The sequence below is a fragment of the Brassica napus genome, chromosome A3 (assembly GCF_020379485.1).
Source record: "Brassica napus cultivar Da-Ae chromosome A3, Da-Ae, whole genome shotgun sequence".
NCBI lineage: Eukaryota > Viridiplantae > Streptophyta > Magnoliopsida > Brassicales > Brassicaceae > Brassica > Brassica napus.
In genome coordinates, this window is record NC_063436.1 from 11204626 (window position 1) to 11221493 (window position 16868).

Below are 16868 nucleotides of genomic sequence, written 5' to 3' on the forward strand. Positions count from 1 at the left end.
TGAAATATTAAAAAATAATAATAATAATAATGAAATATTAATATGAAGTTCTAACGTGACAAGTCAACTGAAAATTAAAAGAAATGGTGAGTTTTTTTTCCTTTAAGAGAGTAGCGTAAGTGGTTTGGCACCACCATTAAGTCATGCCATTGAAGAAGAATCGCAACTTTAACACTTTGCGTATGTGAATTGCTTCCACACTTTTGATTCAAAAGATCTCTAACTTTCAGTTAAAAATAAAAGTCCTTGTGTGTTAAATTACCTTCCTAAGTAAGTTCCTTGAGTATATTTATTGTTTTTGTAACCTACAATTATGGAACGTTTAGCTTTAACTTGATTCGAGATTTGTGATCTACCATGCACTTTACAAGTAAAACTACAACTTTTTTTTACCCTTGTGGATGATTTAGTCTTCGAATTATCAGTTCAATGAATCCAAAAAGATCACATGATCGCTGTGTGGGTTGTTTGATCACGTTTAGTACAGTGCTACCAGAAAATAAAGTGAGATGGTTAGGTTTGTTTTAAACCAAAGGCATAAAATTTAGTGGGTCCAAAGTTAAATGTGTTTGTAGCTTAAGAGAATACACTTTGAAAAAAACAACTAGCTCACATCTTCTATTGTCTACTCCTTTTTGTTTTGTCAATCTTTGGTTTAAGTTTAATGGACTTGAGTTGGTATATTTGATTTGTTGAACAAGAACGTGTGGCAGTGTTATTGATGAAGCGAAAATTATGGACACTTGACTTTTTCTCATTGTTTTGTAGCTTTGAAGATCCAAAATTAAAGGAGAAAACCAATTTTTTCACAATTTTTGGCATTCCTAAGCGTCTTAATTCGAGTGATTAGTGGAATTAAACTAAGTTTATACTAAGATTAAGTGGGTATTAGAATCATGCTTGCTTATAACTTGCTAAGAGACATGGTCACTTGACAGTTGGCTAAAACTGAAAAGTTTATCTATTTATTTAAATTTTTTGTTACATTACAGAGATAAAGTTACGGTGGGTGAGGATATGTTTTATAACCGTCGTTAAAATTAGTACGTGGCGGTCACAAACTGAAGAACTGACAGCCATAAAGTGTTAACATTCTTCCCCTCGTTTTTGGACAACGCTTTGTTCTGGTCCTGTCCTGACTCGTTACAACAACAAGAAGGAAAAAAAAAAAAAGACATCACCTTGTATAATACCAAAAGTGCCCTTAATAGATTGGTAAATTAATTAATTATTTTGCGCCAAAAATAGATAACTTATAGTGTCTGTCTGTCTGAAGGTGTTAAAATAGAACATTTCCTATTTTTAAGAAGGGTATTACAGGAAATGTGAAGATTAGTTTTTTTTTTTGTTGTTGTTTCAGAAACGGGCAAAGCTCGCATGTTACATTGTCCGTTCTTCACCCTTCCATGGCAAACGCTTTAATTAGATTATTCAAAATAACAAATTTTACTCTTTCTTTTTTTTTTCCGTTTTTTGATTGAATTAATTAATGAATTTTATTGTTTTTTTTTAAGTTTTGATTTCTCTTTTTAATTCTTCTCTTCGTCTTCTTATTAGTTCGTTGGCTGTAGAAGAAGAATGCTTTTGTTACCTACTCTCCTTTTGTAGCTTCTCTACTTCTTCTTCTCTCTTTCTTTGTGAGAGATAACTCCAAAAAAGCTTTTTGTATTGAAGATGGAGAGATACAAGTGTAGGTTTTGCTTCAAGAGCTTCCTCAATGGAAGAGCCTTAGGTGGTCACATGAGATCTCACATGCTTACTCTCCCTTCAAAACGTGAGCTTTATGAATTAACTGAACGGCCGAGTCAACTCAGTGAGGAGACAGAGTCCGATGCTTCTTCTTCATCTGATGAGGAAGAAGAAGAAGATCATGTGAATTGCGGTGAGTTCGAAAGCGAGACCGAGTCCTCAAGGATGAACCCAACTCGGAAACGTTCCAAGCGAACTAGGAAGCTCGGATCGTTCGATTTCGACGACTTCAAGAAGGTGAGAACGAGTCAACCAGGTGGTGAGGTGGTGACAGAGACGGAACATCACAGCTCAGCTTCTGACACAACGACGGAGGAAGATCTCGCCTTTTGTCTCATTATGCTCTCGAGAGACAAGTGGAAGCAGCAGAAGAACAAGACGACTGTAGTAGAAGAAGAAGATCATGAGACAGATGATGAACGTGAAGATTACAAATCGAGCAAGAACAGAGGAGGAAGAGGGAGATTCAAGTGCGAGACTTGTGGTAAAGTGTTCAATTCGTATCAAGCATTAGGAGGGCACAGAGCAAGCCACAAAAAGAACAAGACTTTCACAGCAATGACGTCGACGAAAACAGAGCATGAGAAAACACTAACAGAGGGCGAGAAAGTTCATCAATGTCCGATCTGTTTTAGGGTTTTCACTTCAGGACAAGCACTTGGTGGTCATAAGAGGTCTCACGGAAGCAACAACGTCGGATCAAGAAGAGAATTGTCTGTAAATCAAAGTGTTCGAAGCATTAAAGAAGAAGAAGAAGAAGAAGTATCAGTGAAACAGAGGATGATAGATCTTAATCTTCCTGCACCAAACGAAGATGATGAAACCTCTGTCGTGTTCAATGAATGGTGAAAACGAAAGGTAACAGCTTTGCGTGATACGAGTTGTCAATTTTTTTTTCTAAAAAAAATATTATTATTCGGTTATTATTATTCTTTTTGGTTGATCAACTCTGAAAACAATTTTATTTGTTTTTGTTATTAAGACTACTATGTTTAACTGCAAAAGAGGCTACTTTTACATGTTCTAACGCCAAGTCTTTCACTACTAGCCTCACTTCGTGTTGGCCTAATTCAAAGAGCATTTAATTGTCACTAGTGATTAGAAGAAGAATCATGAAGTGTTTCTATAAAGTTATTCACAGCTTGTTTTAGGTATAACTGAATCATATCAGTTCTTGATTTCGGTATTACTGTACAATTTTAAGAGCTAGAGATTGCCCACTTCATCTATCTCTTTGGCCTACTATTAGAAGAAAAAAGAAAGTCAAATCTAAAAAGGAAGAGATCAACTTTAGTTTTTTTTTTTGAAACTTAATACATTTTCATATATCATTTTCACTATAGAATCAAATTTGGCCTTATGGGTTTTGAACTACCACCACATTAGAATTATTCTTCACGTATACTTTATTCTTTAGTTATGATTTGGAATCAAAACTAATGTTCATAGTCGCCACCCAATAGATATCAACAAAGTTGTGATTTAAAGTGGTTGTGATGGTTCAACTAGTCTTATTACGCAGTTTGGTGGCTACTCACTAGTGTTTACAAAGAAAAAATCATTAATCCATGATTTGTTTGGTGGCTATTGGCTAATCACTTGGGTTTAGTGTTTACAAAGTATCACTAATCTATTTTTCATTTTTAAAAGAAATAGAATATTCAATGGGACTTTCTCTTTTTTGGTAAATTTTCAAGAATATTTCAATATACAGTATATATCGAATGATTACGGTTATATGAAAGGAACGGACTAAGCGTACCAAAAACGTTAGTAAGTTTTCAAGAGTTTTATTTGTTTCTTATTAAATCCTTTTAGGTCTCAAATATGTAAGTCGATTTTATTCATTTGCTTTGCCAGTAGAGTAAGTAGATCTTGTCCACACTGACACGAACTTCCTCTCTATACTTGTCTACGAAAAGAGCGAACACGCACAACAACAACAAAAACGCTATAATAAGTTATAAAAACGGTGGGGAAAATTACTTCATTTAGCTTAAGTTTTGTTTTTATAAGATTACGTTTTCATAGAGTTTTAAACTGGTATAAATGGATAAATATTCATTTTCCCATTATAATTTATAATTTGATTTTATACGCACATAACTGGTTTTGGACATATTTAATTGAAGAAAAATCCAGTAGATATGATACGTTCATACTAAAGAACTAAAGAAGTCCGTGAAGGTCACTCTCTGTAAAGCTATGATATGTAAGAGAAACTCATATAGAGAAAGGTGTCAAATGTATAGAGCTAGCAAAAAATGAAGATAGCATGCAATGCAAAGAGGTAACCACAAGTAAAGTGAGATAACAACTTCGCATATTTGACATCTGGTAACAAAAGGAAGTAGATGTTCATATGTTATTACAAGTGTTTTTTTTTTTTTTTTTTTTTGCACCAAAGTCTTTCATTGATGATCTAAGCGATTACACGAGTAGAAGCAACATCGTACAGCCCACGATGTGCGAAACAAAAGGCTAAACCCCAAACATATAAAACGATAGAATACGAGGATAGAGACACAAACTTATAAAAGTTTGATAAAATGTTACGAAAGATATTAAAGTTGCCACTTGCGATCCTATTGAACCGCACTTCAAAATCTTCAAATAACGAACGATTAGTCACAATAGCATATGACGTCGCAGCACCATCCAAAACCTCAACTCTCATTCGTATGAGAGTCGTTGCATCTACCGGCCCCAAGCGGACCTTCACACAAGATAGCAAACGGCTAGGAAATTGGTAATTTTTCCGGGTTTTGAATGCCGGGAGAGGATCACCTCTTATACAGAGGGAAATTGGTGGAATAATTCTCTCCTTTGAGAAGGAGGACATGGAGAAAGATCTCTCTCGGCCCTGTCGAGAGGAAATTTGATTAAATTCATCCTCAAAAGATGATTTAAAAGGGCTGTTTCTGTCGAGCTTTAGAAGTCTCAGATTAGAAGATGAAGCTGAGCATTGTTGTAAGATATTGACCATCGAGTCAACAAACAGATACTTCATTGCCTGGAGAGATTGACCTTTGTGTACCCAGCATCTAAACCACTCTAGTAGTCTGGCGGGAACTGCATTACAGCTATGAATCTTCACCATAAAGAAATTAGTCGTTAAAGAGCTTTTCACCTTAGACAAAGAGATGGGCTTGACACCAACTTCTGAGTGAACTAGCGTTGATTCCAGGCAAACGCTTCCCACTCCAGCATTACCGTGTTGGAGCCCGGGAGATTTGACGGAACCAAAACCTAGCCATTGGTCGTTGTGGTCAAGCAGACTGAGAAAGTTTGAGCAGTCGTCGGTATGTGTAGCTTCAAATGGTGTTTGCAATAAACATGGATTGGTTCGTGGGTCATCGAACGGGAGCAATTTCGTCGAGATAGTTCGGTAGTAGTACTTAGAGCCGTTGAGCCTCATAGATCTGACGAACAGAGAACCTGGAAGACTAGTACGAGAGCCACACGGACAGCTGAACCAGTTAGCATCGATCTTCCCCGAAGGGAGAAAATTCAACGTCGTAGGAGACGAAGAGGGGAACACACGTCGTAACAGCTTTAGATCTGGGATCTGAGAATAACAAATCGAAGAAGTGCTGGTCTTATGAAACAGATCTGGAACTATTGCAGTCAATAGAGATGAAGAAGGGATAAGCAAGAGCCAAAGGATAAAGTGACAGCAACGGCAGCATCTCCAGCACATAGCGACGATGAGCGAGCATAAGAAACCCAAGCCCACAAGGAACTCGTGAAGTAACAAGGTAACATGGAGCGGAAGAGAGACAAAGGAAATGACGACGACGGAGAGGCGGCGACGCCGGCGAGCTACGGAGCTGCCGGCGTCGGATTCCATGGGCGTAAGAGCTGCTTCGATATCTGTGTCGGGGAGCGTATTTGTTATTACAAGTGTTTTTCTTTTCGGAATGTATATACCCAGCCCAAGTTGACTAGCTGAGCCACGACAACATGCATTTCTATATACAATCTGGAATTGTGGATCGATGGATTCCCCTTGATTAATTAACGCGTTAGTCATATAGGAGTTTTCTTTTTTTTCCGGCAAATCATATAAAGTTTACAAGTTTTTATCTAGACAAAAGTTCCACGATAATGTCCGTATCTATACCTTATGATACATCATACATTGTTATGGATTAGACTATGACCCCCAATAACGGGGATTGGATATACGGGTAAGATTTGATTATGAATACAAATTTATTTCAAATAGGGATTCTAATTTCTAACCATTGGTAACGGAAGTTCATCGAAGACGTTGCATGTCTTTTTTTTTTGAAACTAGACGTTGCATGTCTATTTTGCAGTTTCCATACATTTTAGACGTTTTCTTGAGCCGAGCACGAAATGCAAGAAAACGTATATATATATATGGTCAAGACTCAGGAGTTCACATTTTCGAGAGATAACTGAAACATAAACTACAATATTAACGAACATTATGTTGTTTCCTTGTTACTAGGATCTACTATATGCATTTTAGGTCATGCCCTTGCAAAACTTGGTAATTTTCTTTGTATGCTATGATGTTTTTTCTACGCCATGCTTTTCTACAAGTGAATCACTTTTCTTGTACACTTAGAGTATGCTTTTTACTTTTTAGTAACCGGAGAAATATGTACTAAATACTAATCAAAGGTTCATATAGTGATGAACGATAAACTGTAGTCATGTCTGTGGAGTTGATTAATTATTAATATGCAACCATGGAAATACTAAAGATGAATTAGAACTAAATTTGGTTTTAACTTTTAAGTAATAAAATTTCATCAACGTGTGGACCTAGAATGAGCTAGTATCGGGCCTTGAATAGGCAAGTTTATTGACTTATTGTAATGGGTATGCTAAACCTTTAGTTTTTGCTACGAAACACACATGCTTGATTCTCTTGGAATCTTTGAAATCTCTTTATCGAAGGGCTTCCCGAAGATCTACGTGACTACCATTTTGCGGGCAAATTTTAGTCACTTTCATCTCTAATCTCACAAACGTCCCGGCAATTTCTTTCTTTCCTTGTGCACGACAGTCTCTCAACGACGTGATTCACGGTCACATCAACAGCATGCATTCAAAAATAAACAAACAAAATTAAATCAATATGGTAGAAATATCGTAAGATCATCAACCTCACATTCTAGAGTTTATACCTTGAAAAAGAAAACATAAAATCAACAAGAAAAAAATGTAATGCTAATATACCAAACATACTCTAGGTCCGGTCAAAAGATAAGAAACTCAAAATTATTTTACATAGAAATGCAAACATAAGACTCAAACAGAACTTAGAGACCGAATATGCTGAGGATTTTGCCATCTTTTACATCAACAGCAACAATAATCTAAACTTTTATTTCGTATCTTTAATTAGTACATGCCACATTTCACAACACTTGGTCACGCCAAAGCTAAGCATATCCTCTTTCATATTCTGTTACTGTATTACATAACCACTATTTATAAATCTCTATATTAACTTCTTCTTCCTCCAGATCTCATTATAATACATTTCTTTCCTTTTTTCCAGTTAAAAGAAAGAATATAAACCTAAGATATATAATATTGTATTTTGATGAAGTTTGGGAAGAGGATTAAAGAACAAATACAAGAGTCGTTGCCGGAGTGGCGAGATAAGTTTCTACGTTACAAAGAACTCAAGAATCTGATCTCTTCTCCAGATCCGGCTGAATTTATCTTCATCGGTTTGTTGAACTCCGAGATCGAAAAGTTTAATGCTTTCTTTGTGGAACAAGAAGAAGATTTCATCATCCACCACAAGGTATGATAACATATATCATTCTTGTTCACTTTACCATCAGAATTGACTCGCTACAATGTGTTTTAAGTTTTTAGCCAATCACTGAGCTAACTTTCCCACTATTAAAAATTGTATGATAAATAAATCATTTAATTGGTCGTTATATACTATAACTATATTTTACCAAAAAATATATCATTGGTTGCTAAATAAAATACTATATTTTATCAAACTATGAATGTGAAGTACATAGGAAATATTCAATACAGTGAGAATTAATTAATTTTATTATATGAACAACTTTGGAGGATTTAATTTATATTAGTGTGATTTATATAGTAATCCAACAACTTTTAGAAATTCATTGCGCTATAATTTTCAGGACAAGACAAATATTTAATCCATTTTCTTATGCAAATTAGGTGTTGACCATATGTTTTTTTAACAAATGGTTAATTATACTAATGTACATATGTTTTAGTTTGAACTACAAGTTTAATTAATTACAGATTGTATGTTTAAAGGAATATTGCAATATCGGATTCAGAGATTGGTAGAGAAGTACGGAGACAATGATGATGAAACGTTCAGAGAGGAGATTGGTGAGATCAGAAAGGATATTGTTAACTTCCATGGAGAGATGGTACTTCTCGTTAGTTACAGCAACATTAACTACACTGGTAATTTAACTTAATAACTCTGAACCAATACTGAGAATCTTTACTTCAAGCGTGTCTGGTCGGAGAAATAAAGAAAAAAAAACATTCTATCTACAGGATTAGCCAAGATTTTAAAGAAGTACGACAGGAGAAGCGGAGGAGCATTGCGATCACCGTTTGTACAGAAAGTTCTTCATCAACCATTTTTCAAGACGGATTTGGTGTCGAGGCTGGTGAGGGAGTGGGAGACGACGATTGACGCGGTGTTTCCGGCGTCGAATGCGGAAGCGGAGAGGGGATATGAGCGGTCTGCGGCGGTGAGTTCAGCGGCTGCGGGAGAAGGGATATTTAGGAATACGGTTGCGGCGTTGGTGACGATGAGAGAAATGAGAAGAGGGAGCTCTACGTACAGTGCTTTGTCACTTCCACCGGTTAATCTCTACGATCTCGATCTCGTTCTACAACCGATACACATCCCTTCCCCGATATTATCGTAATATTTGTAACTCACGTTTCATATAAGCAGCGTTTTTAGTTTTGACTATGTCATTAGACCAGACGGACTATGTCACTATCTTAATATTTCGTATTTTAATCAGTCAAGTTTAGCGATATCACGTCTCAAAAAAGCAAGCAATGTTCATGGCCCATGTTGGAAATAGCTAGGTTTATATATTTTAAATAAAACAATAAAGATTCTACTTCCAAAAACTGCAAATATTTGATCTACATTTGTCTTCTTTTTATATGCTATTAGTTAGCTTTATTTTATATATTTATGGGAATTTGGTAAAAAAAAGTATAAAATATTGAATATATAGTTTATTATATTTAATTTAAACGCTAAGATTTATCTTTTTTAACGGCTACCAACATTTCAATCTAAAATTTGTGTCCTTGTTATTTTCTTACGAATTCATATTTTTATCATGATTTTCATTTTTTAGTTTATAAAAGTTTTGTGAAGAAAATTTAGAAAACGTTTATTTAATAATTCAAAACTTTTTAATTCAAAAAATTTATATAATTTGAATTTAAATAAAACTATTATTAAAAAAATATTGTGTAAAATTATTTTGTAACTCGTCATAGGCTTCCAAAAACCTTCGCACCACACTGATCTTTTCTTGAATATCTAGTCATGGTCGTGTATAGTTTATGTATTTTTTTTTCTTTTTTGGGTTTAAAGATTGGTTTATGTCGTGGTTATGTTTGTATATAAACCCACTATTTTGCAGATTAATGAAAACAAAATTGTTTACTCATAAACATTTTTCTCGCTTGAGTTTCAATTCTGCTCGTTCTGATCTGATGTAATTACTTTTGGTACTTAGATAATATATTTTGAGAATTAAAAAAAAAGGATCAGAGAAAGCTAAAAGGGGGGTCGTGGTTTAGCACCTCGTGTTGGCCGGTCAAAACTTTTAAAAAAAACGCATTGCATTAAATGACAATTATACCCCCGCGATTAGTGACGCGCCTTGAATCAGAAGAAGGGCATACATATATCGTCTCCAGCCTTCAAAATAGACGCCAAAACTCTCTCTCTCTCTCTCCGTCCACGATCGACGACGACGACAACGACCACCACTCTTAACTCTAAACGATTGAACCGGTTAATTCGCCGGCGATCTTATCAGAATGAGTAACGCGCTTCTCGACATCGACCCTATCGACCTTCAATTCCCTTGTAAGCTCAATATATATATATCCGAATTTTCAATGATCTTCGCATGTCTTCCTCCTCCTTATAGATCTGCCTTTGGTTGGTTTGGTGATTTGTGTGTAGTTGAATTGAAGAAACAGATCTCCTGCTCTCTGTATTTGGCTAACAAGACGGACAATTATGTGGCCTTCAAGGTGAAATTCATTAGAATCCTTCTCAATTTTGAAGATTATCTTCTGTGTAACTTAAGGTTTTTTCGATTGTTAGGTTAAAACGACGAATCCAAAGAAGTATTGTGTGAGGCCTAACACTGGCGTTGTTCTTCCGAGATCCTCTTCTGAAGTTCTTGGTTAGATTGTTTGAGAAATTAAGTTACTAGTTCTGAGATTAAGAGTTTGAATTGATTGTTTGTCTTTTGGAAACTAGTGACGATGCAAGCGCAAAAGGAAGCTCCTGCTGATATGCAGTGCAAGGACAAGTTCTTGCTTCAATGTGTTGTCGCTACTCCCGGTGTCACTCCCAAGGACGTTACTCCTGACATGGTATTCGTTTTTCTTCTTATAGGATTTTGAAACATTGCTTCTCTCATGTTTTCTGAGACTTAACATTGTGTTTTTTCTTTTTCTTCTTTTTTTTCTGATGAACTCGCTGCAGTTTAGCAAAGAGGCAGGGCATCGAGTTGAGGAGACTAAATTGAGAGTTGTCTATGTTGATCCACCACGACCACCTTCACCGGTTCGTGAAGGATCAGAAGAGGGCTCTTCACCAAGAGCTTCTGTCTCTGACAATGGGAACAACGCCGCTTCTGACTTTACTGCTGTAAGTATACACCTCAGCTTCAATAGAATAGAACGCTTCTGGCTATGCTAGGCGTTTCCTTTTCTAATAATCGTGCTCTATTTCTTGTTTGAATTTAGGCTCCAAGATTTAGCGTGGACAGGCTTGAACCTCAGGATAACCCTTCTGAGGTATTTTTTATAATCTTTCTGATCTTTTGTAGAAGCTGAGCTACCTTTGCATCTGAAAGAGCGTGCATGAGTATTAATTCTATCATTGCGGATATATCTTTTTTCTGTCAGGTCTTTTAGAGCTGTTTTTTTTTCTTTTCCAGATCATTCTGCTTATTAGGAATTTAATGGCTCGCTTATTGTACACCGGTTTTTAATCTTTGTGTTTATCACCGTAAAGACTTTTACCTTGTTTCTTGCTTTTACCAATCTTTTATGTAGAGTTTGGTACCTCAATACCGTGGTCTAACTCTAGAGGAATAAGGTTTCTTCTGCTGTTGGATTTTAGCTTTCCACTAATCAGTTTATGCATTTGCAACAAACCTAGTAGCTACTAATTGGCAAAACTTACCGTTATACTTATAGGTGATATGGTCATTCCTGTTACATTTAAAAATTGATGACTATCGACTTGTGTGATTTCAGGCGAGAGCGCTCATCACGAGGCTCACTGAGGAAAAGAACTCTGCGGTTCAACTGAACAACAGACTTCAACAAGAATTGGTAAGGAACTTTCACCTGGTCCCATGTATCTTTGAACTACCACTACCTGCAAATTTGACAAGTCTTAATGAAGAAACCATTTTCTTTTGTTTGTTTTGTGATTGCAGGAGCAGTTGAAGCGTGGAAGCAATAGAAGTCAGAGTGGTGGTGGAATCCCGTTCCTGTACGTTCTCCTAGTGGGACTTATCGGTCTAATCTTGGGATACATTATGAAGAGGACATGATGATCACCTTGGAAAAACTATATACCACAAAACCCACATCAAAAAGTGGCTTCGCCAAAAACACACCAAAAGACATGAAAATGAAAAATCAAACTGTGGACTTTCAGTCCTCTCTTATCGTCGTCATTTCACCTTTAGTTTTGAATCTTAAACCTAGTTGCGTTAGAGGATTGATTGTGTTACAGTTTTCATATGACTTAGAATTTTCTTCATCTTTTTCAACTTTTGTAATCCTAAAGACATTCTGTTTCTATGTGTTCTCTCCTCCCCTAACTTGTCGTCTCTGTCTTCCTTGTAGACATAAATCCTCGCTGATCAGCAGTGTGCGAGGATTATAAGACTCTAACTGAGCTAGAAGGTTTTAACCAACCGCTAATTTCACCTTTTTCCTAGTTACTACAATACAAAACTCGCCGAGTAATTCAGCTTATCACAGACCCACAGATATTCCGACATGATGTGATTCAGAGATTGTGAGTTTCAAACAGAACACTTCCTTTTGTTCGGTCTTAATTTCCGTGTGTCACAGCTGAGAAAACAATGGCGTCTTTTGGTAAAGTATGTACGTACAATAAGCCTGTACCGGTATTAACTACTACTCTCTGTAAATGCTCATGCCGTGTATCCACTAAGAAAACCCTAAATCTCCCACCTTTCTCCGATTACTCGAGCCTACGTCTGGTCCGTGATGCCAAAACCGAACCTTTGTTTCTTTCCCGCCTTGGTCGGATTCCTGTTAAACGGCGTTTCCTCACGGCCGTTACTCGAGCTGAATCGAACCAGCTTGGTGATGACAACTCAGAGGTAAATAGTAACTTTATATGCTCGCTCCCAAGAATCTATTTTAGATATAAAGATTCAATTTTTAAGTTTAGTTTATGAAATTGAGGGTAGTCACTTTGTCTGATTCAATGAGCCTTCGCTGATTCCTCTCAAAGTTTCCATCTTTTTTTTGCTAGGGAGTTGATAAAAGAATCCACGATTTGCAGAATGTTGAAGAAGAAGAGAAGCAGAAGAAAGCAAGCCAGCTTAAGAAAAGAGTCATCTTTGGTGTTGCCATTGGGTTACCTGTTGGAGGTGTTGTCTTAGCTGGAGGATGGGTTTTCACATTAGCCTTGGCAGCTTCTGTTTTCATCGGTTCTCGTGAATATTTCGAGCTCGTTAGAAGTAGAGGCATAGCTAAAGGAATGACTCCTCCTCCTAGATACGTATCACGTTTTTGCTCCGTTATATGTGCTCTTATGCCCATACTTACACTGTAAGTTCAATATCTCTTGTTGTTGTTGTTAACCATTTTGACTGCTTCTTGAGACTGAGTTTCTTGTTTAGGTACTATGGTAACATTGATATATGGGTGACATGCGCAGCGTTTGTTGTTGCAATGGCTTTGTTAGTACAGAGAGGAAACCCACGTTTTTCTCAGCTGAGTAGTACAATGTTTGGCTTGTTTTACTGTGGCTATCTCCCTTGTTTCTGGGTTAAGCTTCGTTGTGGTTTAGCTGCTCCTGCGCTCAACACTGGCAAGCTCTCTCTCACCTCTTTTTCTCCCTCCTTTTATATCTCAAAAACATAAAAGCTCTTGAGACTTTGTCCTCCTTTCTTAGGAATTGCAAGGACTTGGCCAATTTTTCTTGGTGGTCCACCTCAGTGGACGGTGGGACTCGTGGCAACGTTGATTTCATTCAGTGGTGTGATTGCCACAGACACATTTGCTTTCCTCGGTGGCAAGGTAAACAATAAGCTTTTTTAACTAGTAAAACTGGTTTGAATTTGATTTTAACTATAGAAAAGTTGCAGGCTTTTGGTAGGACACCTCTTACTAGTATTAGTCCCAAGAAGACATGGGAAGGGACTTTTGCTGGACTTGTTGGTTGTATAGTCATTACCATTCTACTCTCTAAGTCTCTGTCTTGGCCTCAGTCTCTGTTCAGGTTACTTAGTTTTTTATCTAAACTCAGTTTCTTTCTTATCATCTCTCTGTTTGTAAATACTTTCTTTACTTGATTTGTATCCTCAGCTCCATTGCTTTTGGGTTTATTAACTTCTTTGGGTCAGTCTTTGGTGATCTTACTGAATCAATGATCAAACGTGATGCTGGCGTCAAAGACTCTGGTTCACTTATCCCTGGACATGGTAAGAATCTCCCCACGTAACATACTAATACATAGATCATTCACACCTCCTCTTAATAAATCTCTTTGTCCATGGAGCAGGTGGAATATTGGACAGGGTTGATAGTTACATTTTCACCGGTGCATTAGCATACTCGTTCATCAAAACATCCCTTAGACTTTACGGAGTTTGATGATCCACTGTAGCTTCAAGAAAACTTACAAGTGGTTCCACGGTACAAAGTAGCTGTGAAAAAAGAAAAATATGGTGCAGTGTTGTTGCCATTTGAGAGATGCAGAAGACTTGTAAGAGCCTATGTGACTATCTGGTTCAGTGCAACTACCGGTTTGGGTTTGGTTAATGTTTGACAGTTGAGTTGCCAAAGAAAGTCGGGCTTTAATTAGTAATTGTTATGAATATTACGGTGATGCCATTATGGCATATCTTAAATATACTTGTTCTCCAAGCTTTATTTGTTCTCCAAGTGGCTTTGTCCACAAGCTATTGTAATCCTATATAAAGGACTCATTACTCATGGAATAATACACACCAATTTCTCTCTTCTCTTGTCTTCTCTTCTTTATTCAAAACACGTTATCAGCACGAATCTCTAGCGACTTTAAACTAATAGGTATAGATTTTATTTTATATTTTTAGTCTATGTCCAATCATTCTACCGATCATGCTTATTATCAATTCATGGTTTGTAAGATTGGGATTCATAGTTCATCACATGTTAGATTGAGTTTAAAAGTTTTAATCGACAATATTGATTTCCCTTGTTTCAAGGAAAGAAAAATCCTTCGATCAAAGTGAGATCTTATCGACTTTATAAGCTATACTCAATCTCGCTAGTTTTCATATTCATATTCGTATAACCATGATTATTGCTTAACAAGTTCATATAGTTTGTTTATGCATATTGTTAATTACAGCATACCATTATTGTTCAGTAATAGCAGATGACTATAGCTCCGAAGTTTGAATACGTCTCATTACGGCTGCATATTATTATTACGGTTGCATATAGTATCGATACAGTTGAACGTATAAATTAACAAATTCATAGATTTAGTGTTGCAGCTACATCTTATATTGTTATTGCGTTTGTGATTGCATCCACTTTTATTCTTTATGGCTGCGTATTGTTCAATGCTTAAAACTATATCATCGAATTGGATTTATAGGTTAATAATTATTTACTAGACTTGATAAGATATTGCATGTTGGTTTAAAATTTTGGGCTGAGTGCATGTAATATATACGAATACATATAATATAGTAATCAAGTGTTACGGTTGAGTGCATGTAATATATTATTTCTATTTTACTTGGAACATCACATGATATGGTAATAGTTTTGGTTTGCATCGGGTTTAGAAACCGTTGGTTTGCACATTCTGCTTAATGCTTGAATGATTTTTATAGTAATTATATATACGCTTGATTTAAGTAGATTTTTTTGGATGAATTATTACTATTTAAATATGGTTAATGTTATATATTGATGTTTACTAACATGTTAGCCATATTTATATGAGCAAATTTTGAGTATTTCAGAATCTACTTTATATTTGTCAAGTGATTATAGATCAATAGAATCATTGATTTGAATATCAATAAAACTCCTGAAGAGTTATAGAAAATTGTATTTTGGAAGAAAGCTCTTGACAATACAAATATTATCTTTATGTATTCCAAATTGGAGATCTAAAATTAGATGTTATCATAAAGATCCGTGAAGGATTTTATTTAAGATGCTCATACATGTTTGGTCTTGAAGTACCATATTTAAAGTGTTATTGAGCAAATTACTAATCTTTTTCATAACCAAAAGATGTAATTTCATATGACAAGAAAGAAAGTCATAATAGTTACGAATGAGTTATTCGTATGTACGAAACGAATGTCTAGACGATTGTATGTAAGAAGTTTGGTTTGAAGTCCAAATAGACTAAGAAAATATTGTCTATATCAAATAAGAATTGTGGACCAGAAATCTATAGACCTTGAATACTCTAATGGAAAGAGTATTACAATATTCTCAATTTCAAAAGGAGATTTCTCTTATTGGAATGCATATCCTGAAGATATTGCTTTCCGAAGAAGAAATGTGAAATATGTGTGGTTGTACTCTTTTCCCTCATCATGGTTTTTATCCCACTGGGTTTTTCCATGACAAGGTTTTAACGAGGCAACAAAGAACACATAAAAGATAGACACCCAAAGAGAATGTTACAATTTGGGAAATGAAAATCTATCATTGTTCTATAGTTTTGGAGATAAAAAAATCCAAGAAATGATCAGATCATGAAGACTCATGCACTACTGAAGAATGGCGAAGTTCGTTTCCTACAAGTTCGTTCGAGTAAATATTTGGCTGTTTTCATTCACCAAGACGCTACCCCAGCTACTTTCAAGAAGCTCACTCATCTTATTGAATTACGTTGTCTCAAAGATCTCGACGTATGTACACATGAGGGGAAGTCATTATACGCTGCACTCTTTTTCCTTTAACCATGGTTTTTTCCTATTGGGTTTTCCTGGTGGGGTTTTTAACGAGGCAGCATCTTACGCGCATAATGGACATCAAGGGGAAGTGTTATGAATATTATGGTGATGCCATTATGGCATATCTTAAATATACTTGTTCTCCAAGCTTTACTTGTTCTCCAAGTGGCTTTGTCCACAAGCTATTGTAATCCTATATAAAGGACTCATTACTCATGGAATAATACACACCAGTTTCTCTCTTCCCTTGTCTTCTCTTCTTTATTCAAAACAGTAATTTAATTTGTATTCATAGGAATTTGGTACTCCATATATAAATGTGATCAATTCTTAAGAACTCTTTTTATATTTAATGAAAAACTATATGATAGTTTGACCTTGACTATATATTACACTAAAATTATTACATGATTAACGGCCGAATTGCAATTATTTTGATGGTGATGGGTCTACCACTACTCCACCATTGACGCTGTTCTACAAAGACAAGGGATTTGATTTTTCATTTTGTTGCTTCTATAAAATGAACCTTTTGTTATAAAATATATAAAAACTAAAATGAGGTATTGAGAAAGGAAAGTTAGAAAGAGTGACTACAAATATGTAGGGTTGAGAGAATGCGTTGTTCCCAAGCAGACTTTTAAAATCGTGTGACACAAAAAAGTA

At 35.9% G+C, this 16868-nt stretch overlaps 4 protein-coding genes across 6 annotated transcripts; all 4 read left to right on the plus strand.

Annotated features, from left to right (window-relative positions):
• Positions 1-1373: 1373 nt before the first annotated feature.
• Positions 1374-2768, plus strand: LOC106438238 (zinc finger protein ZAT4-like). Its single transcript, XM_013879340.3, has one exon. It carries the CDS (start codon positions 1675-1677, stop codon positions 2596-2598), a length of 924 nt encoding a protein of 307 aa, XP_013734794.2. The 5' UTR covers positions 1374-1674; the 3' UTR covers positions 2599-2768.
• A 4127-nt stretch (positions 2769-6895) lies between these two features.
• On the plus strand, positions 6896-8792 carry LOC106438239 (SPX domain-containing protein 3-like). 2 transcript variants are annotated; one of them, NM_001315901.1, is given in 4 exon segments: positions 7252-7540; positions 8044-8047; positions 8050-8199; positions 8296-8788. In NM_001315901.1, coding segments are annotated over 4 exon segments (741 nt in total). In that variant the 5' UTR covers positions 7252-7333; the 3' UTR covers positions 8676-8788.
• Positions 8793-9650: 858 nt separating this feature from the next.
• Positions 9651-11852, plus strand: LOC106438240 (vesicle-associated protein 1-2-like). Its single transcript, XM_013879342.3, has 8 exons — positions 9651-9868; positions 9968-10038; positions 10112-10193; positions 10271-10386; positions 10499-10663; positions 10762-10812; positions 11278-11355; positions 11463-11852. Exons 1-8 carry the CDS (start codon positions 9820-9822, stop codon positions 11577-11579), a joined length of 729 nt encoding a protein of 242 aa, XP_013734796.1. The 5' UTR covers positions 9651-9819; the 3' UTR covers positions 11580-11852.
• Positions 11853-11982: 130 nt separating this feature from the next.
• LOC106438237 (phosphatidate cytidylyltransferase 4, chloroplastic) lies at positions 11983-14252 on the plus strand. Of its 2 annotated transcripts, none has more exons than XM_048775842.1 (7): positions 11983-12383; positions 12539-12837; positions 12909-13099; positions 13184-13308; positions 13377-13510; positions 13597-13712; positions 13793-14252. In XM_048775842.1, the coding sequence occupies exons 1-7, from the start codon at positions 12120-12122 to the stop codon at positions 13882-13884; spliced, it is 1221 nt and encodes a 406-aa protein (XP_048631799.1). In that variant the 5' UTR covers positions 11983-12119; the 3' UTR covers positions 13885-14252. The 2 variants fall into 2 exon arrangements, with proteins under 2 accessions (XP_048631799.1, XP_013734793.2); XM_013879339.3 differs by having other exon boundaries at positions 12569-12837.
• Positions 14253-16868: the final 2616 nt, after the last annotated feature.

What these genes read in the sequence shown, in the direction of transcription:
- LOC106438238 (XM_013879340.3), top strand. Translation starts at nt 1,675, where the DNA reads ATGGAGAGATACAAGTGTAGGTTTTGCTTCAAGAGCTTCCTCAATGGA.
- LOC106438239 (XM_048762345.1), top strand. Translation starts at nt 7,334, where the DNA reads ATGAAGTTTGGGAAGAGGATTAAAGAACAAATACAAGAGTCGTTGCCG. An exon ending in TTTCATCATCCACCACAAGG is followed by an intron (nt 7,542 to 8,046) that starts TATGATAACATA and finishes TGTTTAAAGGAA; the next exon opens with TATTGCAATATCGGATTCAG. An exon ending in CAGCAACATTAACTACACTG is followed by an intron (nt 8,200 to 8,295) that starts GTAATTTAACTT and finishes TTCTATCTACAG; the next exon opens with GATTAGCCAAGATTTTAAAG.
- LOC106438240 (XM_013879342.3), top strand. Translation starts at nt 9,820, where the DNA reads ATGAGTAACGCGCTTCTCGACATCGACCCTATCGACCTTCAATTCCCT. An exon ending in ACAATTATGTGGCCTTCAAG is followed by an intron (nt 10,039 to 10,111) that starts GTGAAATTCATT and finishes TTCGATTGTTAG; the next exon opens with GTTAAAACGACGAATCCAAA. An exon ending in ATCCTCTTCTGAAGTTCTTG is followed by an intron (nt 10,194 to 10,270) that starts GTTAGATTGTTT and finishes TTTGGAAACTAG; the next exon opens with TGACGATGCAAGCGCAAAAG.
- LOC106438237 (XM_048775842.1), top strand. Translation starts at nt 12,120, where the DNA reads ATGGCGTCTTTTGGTAAAGTATGTACGTACAATAAGCCTGTACCGGTA. An exon ending in CTTATGCCCATACTTACACT is followed by an intron (nt 12,838 to 12,908) that starts GTAAGTTCAATA and finishes TTTCTTGTTTAG; the next exon opens with GTACTATGGTAACATTGATA. An exon ending in TTCACTTATCCCTGGACATG is followed by an intron (nt 13,713 to 13,792) that starts GTAAGAATCTCC and finishes TCCATGGAGCAG; the next exon opens with GTGGAATATTGGACAGGGTT.